Genomic DNA, 16,922 nt, shown 5'->3' on the forward strand with positions numbered 1-16,922 from the left:
CACCATTGCAATGCCTATGCCACATGCTCTTAATAGAATGAAAAAGGATAAAGACAAATAGACAAAAAGTTCATTTCTGGAGCCTCAGCTAAACGAACCTCAATCCAGCTCATAGGATATGCATAAATTGAGAGCTTTTGAATTGCTCCAGCATTCTTGGCATTATGCATATGTGTTTAATGTTGTCACAATGAATCAACTGGGTCCTCTCTCAAGACTCGACGAGGTATTGCTAATTATTGGATCAGAGCTGGGGTGTTTTGGTTTGAGTTTTCTTATTTAAAAAACAGAGGCTAAAAACTGCAACTGTTCCAATTTAGGTTCAGAGGGAGTCGCAGGGCCATCTATCAATAAACCCTCAAGCCATCCTCCAGCTCGCTTGATTTAATTAAAGAACCAGACGTGTCCCTTCGGTGCATCTTTTTCAGGAGAGGAAAATGGAACAGAACAGAGCAAAAAGCTCCTGGGTACCCGACCAATTATGCAGAATCTTGATGCTCAGCCATTTATTTCACTTTAATCAACTAACACCAATGTAGGAAAAACACAAATTTCCCTGATACATGCTTCTCCTGAGATAATCTATTCAAGAGCAAATCTACTTCACTGAAAACCTGATGGTTTTTATTCAGAAATAATCATTTACAAGAAGCCTCCTTTCTGCGTTTTTGTGAATTTGCTAGTGTTGAGTAACACAGCCAAAGGAGCAGCTGCTATTGTAAGAGCCATAAGACAGAGCACATTAGCAGGCTGTTTATCCTGAAGCCTCACAGTGATTTCAGTTTATACTGGTCAGGACTAAGGGGCTTCTAGTTTTGCAGGAAAGGACCAGTTTCTAACCCAAGATAAGAAAGCTAATCATATGGAGGAGGTACACACTTTTCCTCAGGAAAATGATTCTAATGGTTTCCCAGCAGGAGTTACTGGATGTCCAAAAATTCTAAACCTTACCCACAGCCAAGGCAGCTTTGGACCATGAATTTTTCCACATCGCTGCACTTACTCTGATACACTGTGACACAGTGCACATATCACTATTTCTCATTTTAAGCACCCAGGATTATTCAATTGGTGCTTAATCATATTAATGACCAAACAAACACAATTCTTAACCCACATCAATGGCCATTTCAAGCCATGCAACATGACTCATGACTGAAAATGGCATTCACTGAGAACAATACTTACCCTGGATAAATCACTCCACTTAATGGACACTGCATGGCATTACATATTCAATTCTTCAAACATGCAGCCCAAATCTTACATAGCCCACTGAAACCATTGCCATTTCTTGCTGTAATATTAACTTGCTATACATTGAAAAAGGATGGGTTTTAAGGTGGACATTTAAAACTATTCTGTAAATGCATACCAGTCACACAGAGCATTTAAAAAATGCAGTAATTTGTTTTGGTTAATAATGCAAAGCAGTAATTAGTTAAATTAAAGTGACTTAGTTTCTCTTACCATTGTTCAGATGTACGCCGTTTTCATCCTCTGTCCTGTACCTGCAGAAAAGTGGATCTTTAACATCTATGTGTACAGTACACTTCCTGCAAGAAGAGCTGGGATGCTGTCTGTGACAGTCAACATATAACCACAAATCTTTTGGCTATATTCATACCACAGAGGTACAGGTCTCAAACAGAATACACACTTCTGTGGTATTCTGCAAAATAATCAAATGGCTCTCTCGCTAGTGAACTGCTGGTTCTGACGCTAGTGAACTACTTCAGCATCTTTGTGAAACATTGGTCCGCAGACAGCTGCTACCGATGGTTGATTCTTGCTTTCTGGGGCTTTTGAGCATTAGGGGAGGAGGGAAAGTAATGGTAGTCACCTGACGCAGTCTCCTGGATCTTCTCCCTCTTCCGCTTCTTCTTCTTTCCCTATAAAATATCCAGGTGAACGCTTAAAGTGTGGCTCCAGCACTCACATTCACTAGACCACTTCCTGCTGTTTGCCATGGTTACCTGCCCCCTGCTGGACACCCCAGGCACTGACACCGTGGCATTTTGACTCCTGACTTCATTGGAAAGAGTGAAGAGACAACAGCCCTTGTGAGCTGACTCTGAATCTGTGTACATTTCTTTTCCGAACAATTGTTGTTGTGATTAGCAGTGGAGTAGCTGATCTTGGGTCAGTGCTTATCGGAATAATGCCCTGAACACAGAGTTTTTTTTACCTTCAGCGCTCTATTCTGACATCAGACTTGACCTATTTAAACACCCTATGCAACTGAAACACTCCACACAGCTATGCAACTACGACTGCCAATATTAACCACCATAACAAAAAGAGCAGGAATGGTTCTAGCAGCCTGTCTAATTTATTCTGGATTTACAGCTTACTGCAATCCACAGGGAATAACTATAGGTGTAGATAGGAGTATACAAAGTCATGTTTAGTAAAATACGAGGCATGGTTTGGTCTCCTGCTGCAAATTCTGATAATCCACTTATTCTGGAGTTAATCCGTGTTGCTGTTGCGGTCCTCATCAGACAGTGAGAGTGGCAGGTTCGTACTGTGTACAGCAGTACTGAACCGTGCAGTGTGCCGTATGAGAGCACCACCAATACTGTCCAGTTTTGTTGCTAGGCAATCACATTCAATAAAAAGAGCTGCTTCTCTGAGTTCATTTTTGGCTGAATTGTACAAAACACAAAAGGGAAAAATATCAAAATGTATAATACATCAAAGTGAAACATTGTTTTTGTCTTTCCACATGGCTGTTTTATGAAATACTTCATAAATCATGTCCTGCCCAGCAGACTCCAATGTCTGGATGTTATGGAAATATGGAGAAAAAAAAATGCAAGTACAATAGTTGATCGTTTTCCTTTTGTCATTCAGTGAGGTGAAAGTGCAACATTTTAACAAAGGTGGGAGTCAGGAGATGCCAGGGGTGTCCAAGAAGAGGCAGATAAACAGTTCAAACCACACTCTCCAATGGAATAGTGAATGTGAGTGCTGGAGCCACACTTTTAATAACGTCAGTCACTCTCACATACACTCAAACACACACACACACAGCACTCTGTCTCTTCTCTCAAATTCAGTTCTGCATGCTTTTATCTACAGGGCTAATGTTTCTGCATATGCTCACAGTTCACACACCTCTCCACTGCCGGACTGTTCTGTTCATACTTACATAATTGTCTCTGGCGGACCAGCCAGGATATAGCTGCATGTGAAGCTGTCGTTCCTTGCGGGCTAATTCATAATACTTAGCCTGCTCTTCACGAGATAAAGCGTGCCACTGTTCCGTTCCAGAGAGATTGAGAGAGGGGAAAAAAAGAAGTCAATTACTGGCATGCACTTTCAAGTTCCCTCCAAAGAGACGCGTGCTAGTGTTTTGGTGGGGAAAAATCCTTTTTAACTTCCAAATGATTTGTTTAAAAAAAGGGGGAACATGATGAAGAGATTAACAAATGCAGGGAAAACTTTGATTTCATATCAAAACACTGGTTCCAATTTAACTGAGCGATTAAAAAAAAAAAAAAAAAAAACCCAAAAGAACGATGTCAGCGAGCAATTACTCCATGCCGCCGCAAACTGCGCTTTGCTGTGGCTCTGTGTCTGACCCACCAAAGCTTCACTTAAGGCATTAAACATGTTTAGCGGTTTTCTTTTAAATTCACAAAAGAATATGTTTTGTCATTTCAAACCCACCATTATCCAGGAAGTTTTTAAGCCAATTTGAGTTTAAACGTCAGTTTGTCTACCAGTGCGTGCTCCTAATGGTTGGAGGCAGAGAAAACGCTCTTGGCTAATCCCGCCTGGCAGTCTCCTACAGAGCCGCTGACGAGGCCCAGGCCGGCAGTGCCGGGTTCGGGCAGAGACGGATCCACCCACCCTCCGTCCCAGGATCTGGTTGATGGCGGCGCTCTCCTTCAGCGTGCACTCGGCCACCACGTTGGCGCGCATCTCTTTCATGTACAGCATGAAAGCGTTCAGGGGCTTCTTGATGTGCGGTCTTTTGGGCTCCTGCTCTTTCCTCTGTTCGTGCTGGGGTTTCCTACGCAAACACAAGAGGAGAGACGACAAACTGAAAATGTCAAAAAAACAAATAATCACCACGGCAAACAATGGCTATTGTGGGCAGGGTGGGGGGGTGGATGTGAGGCGGTGGTTCTGCCGTGGCGACAGTAATTCTGGGCCCTGTGTGAGAATGCGCCTCACTTCCTCCAATGCGTGAGAGCTCCGTGGCGCTAGCTACAAGCCATGTGTCACCCTTTAATTGCGTGCAGTTGTGTGCCTTCATGCAGAGAGATTACTTCAGCAGTAATGGCAACCAAGTTTTTTTCCCAGTCGCGCTGCCAGTTGCTCATTGGTTTTAAGTGCCCTTGGTGAGAGAAGGTCTCTCTTCACCCATATCTCTGGGACAGCTTTGATTGCTGCCTGTGGGTAAATGAAGCGCAGCCTGTTATCGGCTGTGTGGAGCGGCTGCACTTATCTGCTGCTTCTATCGCGGTGAGGAAAGTGCAGGTCCTGCAATTTGTTCGGCTTCAGTCTAGCTTTTACACACTTGGGCTCAAATGTACAAAATTACAACACACAATTATGCAGTCTAACAGTAACTATTGCTTGTATGTGTGTAGATGAGCGTGTGTGCACCGTAATCAACTCAATCTACTGAACTATGTATAAAGCCAGGTAACAAACTGAAATATACTGGCACCTAACACACTCCCAACAATCATTTCCATATTGTCTTCCCATGCATGCTATGTGGACACATGAACAGATGATTTAAGTAATTTATAAAAAAGGTAAATACAAACATAATGCCAAACATTCCAAGGCTAATTAAGTTCCCGGTTGTAAAATCCAGCTATGACCTGCTTGAAATAACCAGTTATTTCAAAACATAGCTTGAGCTGGCCAAACCTTGTTGAGTGTGGAGCTGGTCTGAACTGGTCAACCAGCTACCAGCTACCAGCTGTTTCAAACCCTAGCTTGAGCAGTTTGTTTTCAGCAGGGTTGTCCTGTGCACAATTACATCAAAGTGTGGGGAACTCACATGTGCATGAGGTCACTGTCGTGGTGGGGCTCCTGCTTCACCTGGTGGTTGACGATGGCAGGGTGGGGAATGCCGGTGGCGTGGGGACCTGGGGGGCCGGGCACCATGTGATGAGGAAACCTGAGAGGGAAAAGAGTAAAGGAGTGTGGAAAAAGAGAAGAAGGAAAGAGATATTTATAGACCATGTCTCCTGGTGAAAAGACAAAAGCAATCTCAGACAATGCTTCAAAAAACTCCCAGGGAGCTACTCGTGTGTAATGAGCTCAACAAGAAGGAGGAAAAGAAATACAGAAAATCCACTCAAATGTTTCCAGTGAGTGAACAGAACGCCTTGGAACAATGTTTTCAAATGGCTAAACTATTATTAAGCTAAAGCTTTTTATTTCACATAATGTACTTTGAAGAGTTCTTATTGAAATAAATTTCTTGGTATGGAATAAAAACAAAAAAGGTGAATGAACTGTTTTTTTAAGAAATATGAGAGGGAAGAAATCCCTCTATCCAAAGAAAGGGACAGAAATAGCACTCCAAAACCACAAGTTTGAAACTCCTAGAAACAGTGGCTTACTTCACCACCAGCAAGCTGTTTCCATGCAGTACAGTAACCTGCTCTACAAAACCTGGACGTGGCTCAAACCAACACAGAGTGTGCCATTTCTACTGCTTCTGCGCCATTTCCACTGCTGCTGTCCACTATAAGAAAGACATTCCAGGTACAAACATGCATTTGGAACTGAATAATTAACATTTGCACTGCACTGAATGGTGTCATCTATCACAGGCACCTACTACACTATGCCACATTGTGTCAAGTACAATCTCCACAATCTCATCTGAATGGCTGCTAGAAACTGTTTCAAACTATGAATACTAGTCTGAAGCAATGGACATCGTGGGAAGGCCATTATAATTTAATATAGCCAATGACAGCACTCCAGTTTTGGGTTTATAGCAAAGATAGTCTTAGGTAAGCAGCCCACACCTGCTCAGACCCAAAACTGCTAAGCTACCCTAAAGGCAAACACAAGTACTGGGGGAGGAAGCAGCCTATTGGAATGGGTGGGACTGGGTGTGGCCCAGCTGAACCAGCCCACCTACCTGGCTGCACGGTGGCCGACTGGGCGGGAGACAGAGCAGTGATCCCTAAATCCACCCAAGATGGGGTACCCAGGCAGGCCCTGCGGGCTTGTGGGGGTGATAAATGCCAGCCTGCCTCCTCTCTCTCTACCCCAATTGACTGGATTCTGTCAGTCCCATTCTGTGTGGAATGCCAGTCATGGAAATCTTCAATGAGACCATTTTTCTCCAGCATGGAACAAACACAGGGTTTTTTTTTTTAGAAGAAGAAATTTTACTGAGCTCTTTGAAAAATCTAGTTGAAAAGGCACGGCCTTAACTGTGGGGGGAGGGGCCGGTGGTCTGCTTGACATGTGGCTTAAAAGCTGCAGTCAGTGAAGGCAGCCGCATGAACTGAACCTTTGCTTTTGTGCTTGAAGTGTTCCTCATTGGAGAAAATGTTTCACGTGAAAATGCTCCATGTTGCAGCCTACGCAGCTCAATAGAACGAGATGGGGAAGGTCAACCCCAGAGACTTACCATCCCAATGGTGGGGTGATCTGGCCAACTCCGCCAGGAGAGAGGGGGTAGAAGTTGGGTATGTCAGGGCCGGGGTGATGCCTGTGCATTCCTAGAGAAAACCACAAGACACCTCAGCACCACTCCTTGACCTGAATATTTTTAATACAAGTGAGCAGAAGATAGATAAAACTGTACCATCCCTTTTTAGGGGTCTCAACTCCAGAGTAAAGGTGAGAAAAGATGAGAAAAGGATGGCGACCAAGGCACTCTTAATATGGACGTGTTAAAAAGCCTTTATTGTACAGCTAATGCATAGGCAAGAAATTAAAAACAAGCACCAACACACAGGCCTTCATCAGGCTTCATCCACGTCCCAAGCCACTTAATATATGTGCTAATTAACAATTGAATTTTAGAAGAGGCAAGTAAGTAGGTCAATTCAAGATCACAGGCACAAACTGGTGTTTCTAAAATAATTTTGTATATTGTAAAGCAGGAATTATAATGATGGCAGTAAGCTTTGTTATTTTATCAATGTAAATGCATTTTCATTATAAACAGCAACGTTTTTGTTGTTGTTTTGCTTTTCAAGGGTGAAACAAAAATTTGACTCGGGTGTGAGTGTGCGGTGGAGGTTGGAGCCTGGAGGTGCCCTGGATGGTTGTTTCTGTGGTCACAGCTAACAGCTTGAGTTTTCCTCAAGTAGCACCTTTGAGGAGATATTTAAACTTATTATTAAATAATTATGTTCTTGAAGGTATGGCCACACAGTTTAAAAAAACAGTGCTGTATGTAAATGGCTTGAAGCAGCAGTGGAAAAAAAAACCCAGAGCAAAAAGTAGTTAGCAGTGACAAACAGAGAAGGAGAAGTTAGCAGTGTCAAACAGTCGAAGAATCCTTCTGCATGCAAAATGGCCGAAGGGAAATTAGAGCCCTCCTGTTTTCAGCTGATTCCCCTCAGACTACAGTGTGTGAGGAAAATCTCCACCAAATCCGATCACTGGTTAATTAAGGCTGGTTTCTTGGTACCGTAATGCTCGGGCTTGATATGATTCATTTGGCCCATGACTGTCACTCCGGTTTGCACTAAGCTCTTTGTCAAGGCCATTCCTCTGGGCTTCAAGGTCAAGAGCTTTCTGCTTGTTGTATCATCTAACTGGAAAAATAAGGTCTGCTCTGAATGGATTCATCAAACTAGCATCTCCATTACAGAGCCCAACTGCTCTAAGAAAAAGAAAAAAACTAAACCGCCTCTAGATTAATGCAGACTCATAATCCCAAATGGATCCAAGATTTGCTCTGCTCCTCTTTTCAAAGTTTAGTGAAAAAGGCCGCCCCCACGGAGAGGCGTACCAGGGGCTTTTATCTCCAAAGCCACTGTAGCAGCCCAGGGTTTCAGCACACAGAGCTAACCTCCTGCCACTAATCCCCAACTTGGGTTTCCTAGTACTCTGTTCTGGGCCCAGAAAGAGAGATGGAGTGAGAGAGAGAGGGAGAGAGGAGGAAAGAAAAGCATTTTGAAATTTCACTGCCATTCCAAGTGCAAGGCTGTAATTATTACTTTTTACAAGACAGAGTCAGGAATCTCCAGCCACCAGCTACTTTTCTGGAGGAATAAAAGATGCTCCTCGAGTTTGCTATTCCAGAGCAGCAAGATCTAAATCAGGGCACTGGATTCACTGAGCCAACTGCCTGGTTAAACAACAGTGCTTAACTTCTTAAAACTTTTTCATCCTTATTCTCTTGCTGCAGTTGCAAAATCTTTTTGGTTGTGTAGAGAAAGTAGACAGAACATGTTTGCAGAAAGAAACAAAAAGGAGAAATGAGAAAAACAGGAGTGAGTGAATGAAGGGGAAATATTTCCACCGGTCTCATTTTCATCTTTACAGGTTCCCAGTCTTCTGGCAGTTAGGCACCATGGGAGTTCATTTGCAGCTAATTCGAATGAAAGATTTATTTTAAATAGTCTCTTTGCTGAAAAAGCGTGCTACAGCCAAGGTCCTGAGGATGCTGATCGATTCTGAATGAGGGGGATCCCTCTTGAGTTCTCTCTACCAATATTCTTACCAAATCTCATACTGCGATGGCTACAGAGAATGATTAGAATATATCTTAAAGTGGAAGATTCTCTCAAAGGGATTAATTTATCTTTACAGTTAGACATGGACTCTCTCTCCTTCTTCATCTCTCTCTCTCTCTCTCTCTCTCTCTCACACACACACACACACAAACACACACCTATAAGCGTGAGAGGCAAGTCACCATCTTTTTACGTCAGATGAATGCTAAATTTAAAAGTCATTCTCTGCTTCTCAATCCCCAACCAATCCCCCAATCCCCAGTCCCCAACCAAGTTCATCTAGTTAAAAATGTCACAATGTTTTCGATTACCAAATGTAAATAATGTATAACATAATTATAATTGTGCATAGAATTGCATTTTTAGCACTAAATGGTAAAAACTGAAGTTCCATGCAATGTTCAAATTAGAATGGCAGCGAAATGCAAGATGACTTTCCAGGAAAAATACATTTAGAATTGTTATATGCACCCCTGGGAAGCACTATTGTATATGCTTGTTTACTACACTGCTTCATGGGGATTTTAATACCTCAAACTATCTTCATTGTAATATAACATCTTGTAAGGTCTTTCAGGCTTTTAAATGCTGCTATTCTCAATGTCAGCCGGAGGGAAAAGGCACATAAGGAGCTGTGTATATGCGCACATGTGTGCACACTCTCGCGTGTGTGCGTGCGTGTCTGCTAAACAATACCCAGAGTTGCCCTGAAATGCTCCACCAACTCACCTTGTGTTGTTCCAGTGCCTGTCAGTTTACCCTGACATTTACTTAGAAGAGAAAAATAAAAGGCAAGCATTGTTTGCTCAAGTGCAGGAAACCATACACACTGAAATCAGGGCTGTGTCCTGTGCCCTTCCATGTCACCCTCCCCTAAATCTCTCCCGACAAGAGATATGCTGTGCTTAACTCATGTATTAGTAGTGATGTTTACATGACAGTGATCCATGTTGACTACGTTGCATTCAGCTGCCCTTAGTATCCAAAGGAATAAATGATTAACCACTATGAATAGTGACCTTTCCATGATGTGTTTTCAAACATATAATAGAATGAATATTACCAGTAGATGCTCATCACGTAACTTGTCCTTCACACTGGCAGCTAGGTTCACTCAACCCTGTCCGCACAGCTGAGGTTCAGTGTAACTTGCTCCCACAGTTGAGCTTCACTGTAACCTGCACTTACAGCTGAGGTTAACCCTAACCTACACCCACAGCTAAGCTTCACTGTAACCTGCACTTACAGCTGAGGTTAACCCTAACCTACACCCACAGCTAAGCTTCACTGTAACCTGCACTTACAGCTGAGGTTCACTGTAACCTACACCCACAGCTGAGGTTCACTGTAACCTACACCCACAGCTGAGGTTCACTCTAACCTACACCCACAGCTGAGCTTCACTGTAACCTGCACTTACAGCTGAGGTTCACTCTAACCTACACCCACAGCTGAGCTTCACTGTAACCTGCACCCACAGCTGAGGTTCACTGTAACCTACGCCCACAGCTGAGCTTCACTGTAACCTGCACCCACAGCTGAGGGTCACTCTGTGATGTCCCCACAACTGGGGTTTAGTCTATCCTGTCCCCACAAGTGGGATTTACTGAACCCAGTCCTGAGAGCTGAAGTTCAGTGGCCCGGCCAACAGAAGCACAGAAATGCTTACCTTGTTTGGAGTTGATCTCTGAAGGATGGTGTCCTGAATGGGGCCCGGGGGCAAAGTGTTCATCGCTGTACGTGATCAGAGGGGTCAGGGGATGGACTGCATGGGATGGCTGGACCACGGGGACCTTGTTGGACTGCAGAGCACAGGGGGAAAGGAGAGTTGTCACAAACTGAATACCTGAGACCGAATATTTGCTTATTCGAAACCTTCAGGCTGGATATCACAGAGAGATCACTGTGTCTAGTTTGGTGTTTGTATGTTGGAATTCAAAAGACATGGACAAATGTGAGCTGCAATCTGCCACATCACTATTCATAAGGGAGATCCTAATAACCATTCACAGAATAAGACAATTAATTGACATAATTCACATGGATGAGTGAATACAGACCTCTATGCAAACAGTTATTTACACAAGAAAGAACTGAAGATTCATGCAATAATTAGGGGATCAGTTTTTTCAACCATTCACATGAGCCACAGAATGTTTGAATATCAAATCATTCAAAATGCACACCCTTAATCTACTTTGGCATTCATAACCATCCACCTCATTAACCCTTATCTCCTGCATGGCATGGCCTTAGGCCTACTCTAATACTTAGCCTAATATCACACACTTTATGGCCAGGCTTTAGCAAGCAACTCTGCCCAGTACCCCAACTACAGTAGGCACTACACACCACACATTATAATTCAGCAATGTCGTATATACTGTATTAAAAAAAACTTTCAGTTATAAAAATAATTGCTTTCCTGGTTCACATTAAGGCAAGGTGTGGTTTACATGTTATAAATATGCAACAACCTATCTCCTACACCACCAAACTTAGTTGAGGTCCAGAGCAGGCAGTTTGGTTTAATGGTTTATTTTAAGGAGAAAAAAAGGCCCAGGAGGCAGACCTGGAGCAGAGGTTTTAGATTTGTGATCAAAGCCCATCATTAGCAAGCGAAAGATTCATTACCGGCACCCAGGACAGGGTTTAAGTGAAACGTCTCCTGTGGAACTAAGTATGGATAATCACGTCAGCAGTAGACCAGTCACACACTCCCGCCCTGGGGCTGGCCAACAAAGGCCTGACCAAAAATCCAACCAAATCCTGAGAGAGAAATGTGGCAGCTACCATTTTGTCACAAATCCTCCACGAGGGTGCACATTTCACTGCTTATCTACACATGTAAAAATCACCACAGATGTCAAGCTAGAGTTGCCATTTCACCCTCTGCCTCACCCTTTATGATTAATATGCTCAATTGGTCCACTAAGAAGCCCACCAAAGCCCATCATTGTGCTTCACTGTAGGTCACATATTTCTCTAGCGTGGATAAGTTTAAGAGAAACTCATCACATAGAATAGCTGCACATTAGGATCAGGGAATCTGTGGAGATTTAATTGATGAGAGATGACAGATTTAAGCCCAGCCACATTAAAACTGTGACAATGGCTCTTCCTGGGCTCAATAAAACATCTTGCTTTGATACTGGGAAGCCAAAAATCATCTAGAGGACAGGAATGCAGCACATCTACCAGCACAGATGATTACAGAATGATTAAAATGGGACACAGTTGTGAGAAATGGACATAAATTATGAGAATTCCTGATAAGTGACATTGTATACATTAATTGTTCTGGGTCCTAAATTACTATCCAAGCCAGTGAAAAGCAAGGTATGAATGATAGAGTCTAAGCTGTCGGAAGCAGTGCAGACGTAGCGACCCCTAAACTCCAGTGAACCAGCCGTGCGTTCAAGATGGCAAATGTTATGTATAATTAGCTAACAGTTCGAAAAAGGTTGCGCATGGCAAACAAAAATGGCTGGATATGGGGAAAACACAGAGAGAATTATTTAGCTGTTACAGTAATATTTGTTCTTACCTTAAAAAATAAATCACAGGTAACCAATTAATCAGCTACCTGGCATTGTCCATTTGTATTAAAAAGCTATTGCTGGCAAACTAAATGGAATGTTCGTTTTAAATCATTCAACAGTAACAGTTTGCTGTAAACATTGTTCGGGTGAACGTTTGCTGTCTTGAACGCATGCCACGTCAATGTGGAAAAAAAATCACGAGAAATGTAGCTTAAATAGGGCTTATCCTACCTTAAGAAAATATTTTGGTGGTGAGGGCCCCCTTATTAGTGTCTGACCCACGCCTGGAGATGCACCCACATGCCACTAGTTGGCTACATGATAGCATCCCCACTCTTCTAATTTCATGCCTTTCAGCTCGCATTTGCTTTCGTGTGGGAAGCAGATAAGAACCTTGAGGATTTTCATTTAAGCTTCAGTCTTGTCTTTTGACTGGAGAAAGAAGAAGAACATGAGAGCAAAGGGGGGGGGGGGGTCTTGTGCTACCAGCAGCAACATATATGTAAATAAGCTTTAGCATCCTGTAATGCCATACTATACCACTTTTCTGCCAGGCAAGAATAAAACTGCACACTACTCCCCCCAAACTGGACAGATATACACACCCAAACACTTGTGAACAAGCCGGAAACCACACAAGTAAATGCGTACACAAAAAGTATGTTCACTTTAAAAACAGTTTAAAATGTTTGTGCTTGCAAAGGTCTCTTCTTGCCATGGCTGCTTGGATAGATCGTCTCAACATTCTTTGCTGTTGCATCTCAGTGTACTTTGTTGTTGTGGTGGTGGCATCCACATCTTTTCTCAACTTCTAAATGAACAAATTGTGCTTTTCTGACAAACAATCCATTAGGCCCTGTGACACGCCTGGTCTTACAGACCTCCAGATGCTTACAGATGCTGTAACCATGAATTCTGATGTTTCTTGGATACATCAGTGTGCATTAGTATAGTTTCACATTTTTATAGATTTCTCACATTTCTTTTAAAAAAGACATTTGCAGTTCAAAGCCTGCTTACCTCATGGTAACCCAGGTCAATATGAAATGTTCATGAAATGCAGCATAACTGCAACTGCAGCTGAATTACAAATGCTTCTACGGTCTTCTTACGGATTTCTTACATTCCAATTAAGATAGAAAATAAAATAGACCTTGATATTTAGACGCCAGGAACATAATGTGGACTTTTCCATTGTTATTTAAAAATGTTGTTACCTACATTTGTTAGCTTGTTAGCATAAAGCCTTGGGCTTTATGTTCATCACACTGAAAGCCTGACATGAGCAACAGCCCAGTTATTCAGTATTCATGCTGATCTGGATTACCATGGGAAACCAGACAAGAGGGGTTCCTGGCCTAGGGAGGGCAGACCGATAGCGTTCCCCACTCCAAACTGGGCGGGTAACAGTCCCCATCTTCTTCCTCTCCCCTTAGGTGTACCTGTCCACATTTGACAGGGTCTGTGATATTCAATACACCCTCCGCAACCCCCTCCCTCCACTCTCCTGCAAGGGGAAAAAAACACTTTCGTAATCATTCTGGATTAATCCAAACTTGCTGAGAATGAAATGAAAGCGGCCCTGGGGAAAGGCAGAAGTACGGCGCCGTAGCCAACAACAGAATTCCGGTTTTCCAGACATGAAAGTAAGGAGCGGCTGCAGCTTTCAGACGCAGCGGTCCTGTGCTGCTACACGGCTCGTTGCTGATACTTTAACACTGTTTCTGAGCTGACCACAGCTCCAGGTCATGCGGTGTCATGGTGACTCATCCTCCATCTGGCCAGATGAGAGAGGTTTTGAGGAGGTCCATGGGAGGAGGGAGGGAGCCCCGTTTCGGAGGTCCTTTTTGTCGGAGCAAAATAATAGGCTTCAGGGTCCTTCCATTTGTATTTTGGGAGAGGCGGCACTGATTGAAAAGGAATGTTCCGTTTTGTGTTTTATAACTTTGGCCCGACCGCTCTGAGGCCTTCAGATGTGGTTTTGGGAGAAATTCATTGCGCGGAACTAAAGCTGGCGAGCAGCCGTTGGTAAACGCGGGCCTTTTGGCGGCCACTCGGCTCGGGACGTGTTCCGTGTGTGTGTGTGTGTGTGTCTCATGTGAGACCCTCCCAAGCCTCACGCCGGGTGCCCCCGGGGCACCCGGGGCTTTCCGGTATCGGGTTAGGCGCAGACCGCGGTTTTATCGGCCCTCCGGCTGGGCGGCCCCTTTCATGTGCTGGGAGGTGGGCTTCCAAACAGGCGTGAGCGTGCCGGCGTGGCGCGGCGGGAGAGGGGGCTCCCGGGAGCGAGGATCAGCCGCAGTAAGCCCTTCAGAAGTGCACCGGCTGGCTGCGGGGATCCCGACTGAGGCGCTCAATTACAGATAGGGCTGGAGCTGGGACTCACGGCCAGCCTTCCCAGCACTGCCTCAGCTAGCCCCTCCCAACCACACTCGCACTGCTCAAACTTTTCCCCCCTATTACCAGCCCTTTATACCCGAGTCAATTATCCTAGTTTGCAGAGTGGGAAATGGGAAGCCAGATTTTAATAACAATTACTTCCCAGTTCTGCAATTTATATGCAATGAGGGCTCCTCTCGCCCGTGGCTACAATGAGTGCTAAACCATGCAAAGGATTTCTTACAGTACTGAGACAGAAGTAGTGGCGGCAGATTCTGATGCTGGTAAATATCTGTAATACCACTTCTCATTCATAATTCCCCTGGTCCTGTAATTATCTTTTCACCCTGGTCACTCTCTGATAGTTACTGAATCCAAGCAAACAGCCTCTAACAGTACTAATGCAAACACACAGTGTGGTACCATTGTGCGTATTATGGCATCAGTAAAATATATTTTGTGTGAGCAAATTAGCTAAGATCATTTGTAAATCTTCTTAGTGTACTAAAGCAAGAAACCAACCTTAATATTAAAAAGGGCTTAAAATATGTATCACAGCTGGGATCATGCACTATATGCTGAGTATGGCATCTGGTTTAATGTATTAAGAGACTGCAAAACTTACAAATAATAGCACATTTTAGCATACTGCTGCCTCAGTAAAAATGTAGCAGAATTAACTAGCAAACTTCATAGACTCCAGAGTAATAAGCTGTTTCCTTATGATGGTATGAGAAAAGCTTTATGTATTTCACAGGGTGAGTATTCTCTGTGTAGCTGGCCTGCTGGCACACCTGCAGGGCTGACTGACAGGGGAGCGGACCGCAGCAGCCGCCTGGCCTGTCTGCACAAAGCTAAGAGCTAAGAGAATGGACCAAGGAGACGGGCTCTGGCCAGGCTGATGATCACAGTCCCCCACCCCCACCCCAACACGTACCTGACCTCAGCTGTTTACGGTCATCACAGAACAGCTCAACCGCAGTGGAAACAAAAACACTGTGCAGCCAGGGGGCTTCAACCGGCCTGCCATTTCTCAGCCCTTTCACATCTCAGCAAAGTGCTTTTCTACACTCCTGCAGAACTTCATCTCAGAGATCTCTGGTGACCACACCTGCATGCTTCTTCTGCTCCTGACAGAGAAGATTGCTGGGATACACACACTGGCATTGTGGCAGTCTGGAGAAATGTAGATGCACAGTACAGAGAAAGCTTAATAGCTGTTTCATGGGTTACACCCCAATTATGGCTCAATGTATGTAAATAATAGCGGTAGGAATATGCTAATGCCAAAACACTGTCCTGGGGAAGGTGCAGTGCCACATATAAATAATCCCCCACATACACACACACACAAATACATACACAAGACAGCTTTCCAGTCCAAACTGGTGGCAGGAAAAGAAAAGCCAGTTATCTCTAATAGAGCAGTGTGAACTCTCTGCCTTCAATTAAATGTAAAAGACGGGAGTGTTTTTAACGGCACGCTGGCCTTTGGGTTTAACGCAACAAAGCCCAATTAATGGAGAAAAAGCAGAGCCCTGGCCACGTGCCTCCGGTAATGAGATGGGCCAGTCGACTGGAAGGACACTTCTGAGGCAAAAATGCGGGAAAGGCTACAACTCGGCAGAAATAATCAGCAACATTTTGTTTCAACTGAGAGACTGAGAGCAATTGTGGAGACATACTTATGTCATATTTCCCCCGAAAGTCAGCCCAACCAAAATCATTTTCTATCAATTTGACTGTCAACATCCAATCACATATCAGTCAAAGTCAGAGTCAGAGTCAAGGGAATTTTTTTTTCCAAAAACTAAAAAGCTAGGGAAAAAGACACATTCATGCTTTCCCAAAAGGAATACAACAACAGAAAACATAAATTTGCAACATAAAAAACAAGCCACACTGAAAGAGAAATCTATGCAACGGGCCACGATGCACCTGCTTTATCAACAGCCCAGCCACAATGCGAACACGGAGCGCACGCATCTGAGGCAGATGCTTTCTGTGAAGGCAAACAAAGAGATCAAATTTACAGCACAATGCTTCAGCGGAATACAGGGATTACTACGGTCCTTCAGGTAAAATGAGAAACAGGAAATAAGAAGCGTTTCAGTGTACGCCACTCAATTGTCCTGTTCGTTTGAATGCACGGACCCCCTGCATTATTCATGGAGGCTTCCTTCATCATATTTCCAAGAAATATTTCTACAATTACACAGCTGAGTTCTCTTTGTGTAATACTCTCAGTCCGAGGCTAGGGACCATAGCAACGACAGATTACACTTTTCCAGGCTTTTGTTAAGGGCTTTAACACTGC

General features: G+C 43.8%; 1 protein-coding gene across 4 annotated transcripts in view; it reads right to left on the reverse strand.

Annotated features, from left to right (window-relative positions):
- Positions 1-16,922, reverse strand: part of lef1 (lymphoid enhancer-binding factor 1) — a 42,731-nt gene that overhangs the window by 6,199 nt on the left and 19,610 nt on the right. The window contains exons 4-10 of one of the 4 annotated variants that reach the window (XM_061246686.1): positions 10,354-10,486; positions 6,623-6,713; positions 5,027-5,146; positions 3,859-4,021; positions 3,155-3,262; positions 1,844-1,883; positions 1,471-1,511 (exon numbers count right to left, since the gene is read on the reverse strand). In XM_061246686.1, the coding sequence (XP_061102670.1) occupies positions 1,477-1,511; positions 1,844-1,883; positions 3,155-3,262; positions 3,859-4,021; positions 5,027-5,146; positions 6,623-6,713; positions 10,354-10,486 (690 nt within the window). In that variant the 3' untranslated portion in view covers positions 1,471-1,476. Of the gene's footprint in view, positions 1-1,470; positions 1,512-1,843; positions 1,893-3,154; positions 3,263-3,858; positions 4,022-5,026; positions 5,147-6,622; positions 6,714-10,353; positions 10,487-16,922 lie in introns of all 4 variants that reach the window. The other 3 variants (XM_061246685.1, XM_061246684.1, XM_061246687.1) reach the window with 3 other exon arrangements.

Source organism: Conger conger, chromosome 6 (assembly GCF_963514075.1).
Source record: "Conger conger chromosome 6, fConCon1.1, whole genome shotgun sequence".
Taxonomy (NCBI): Eukaryota; Metazoa; Chordata; class Actinopteri; order Anguilliformes; family Congridae; genus Conger; species Conger conger.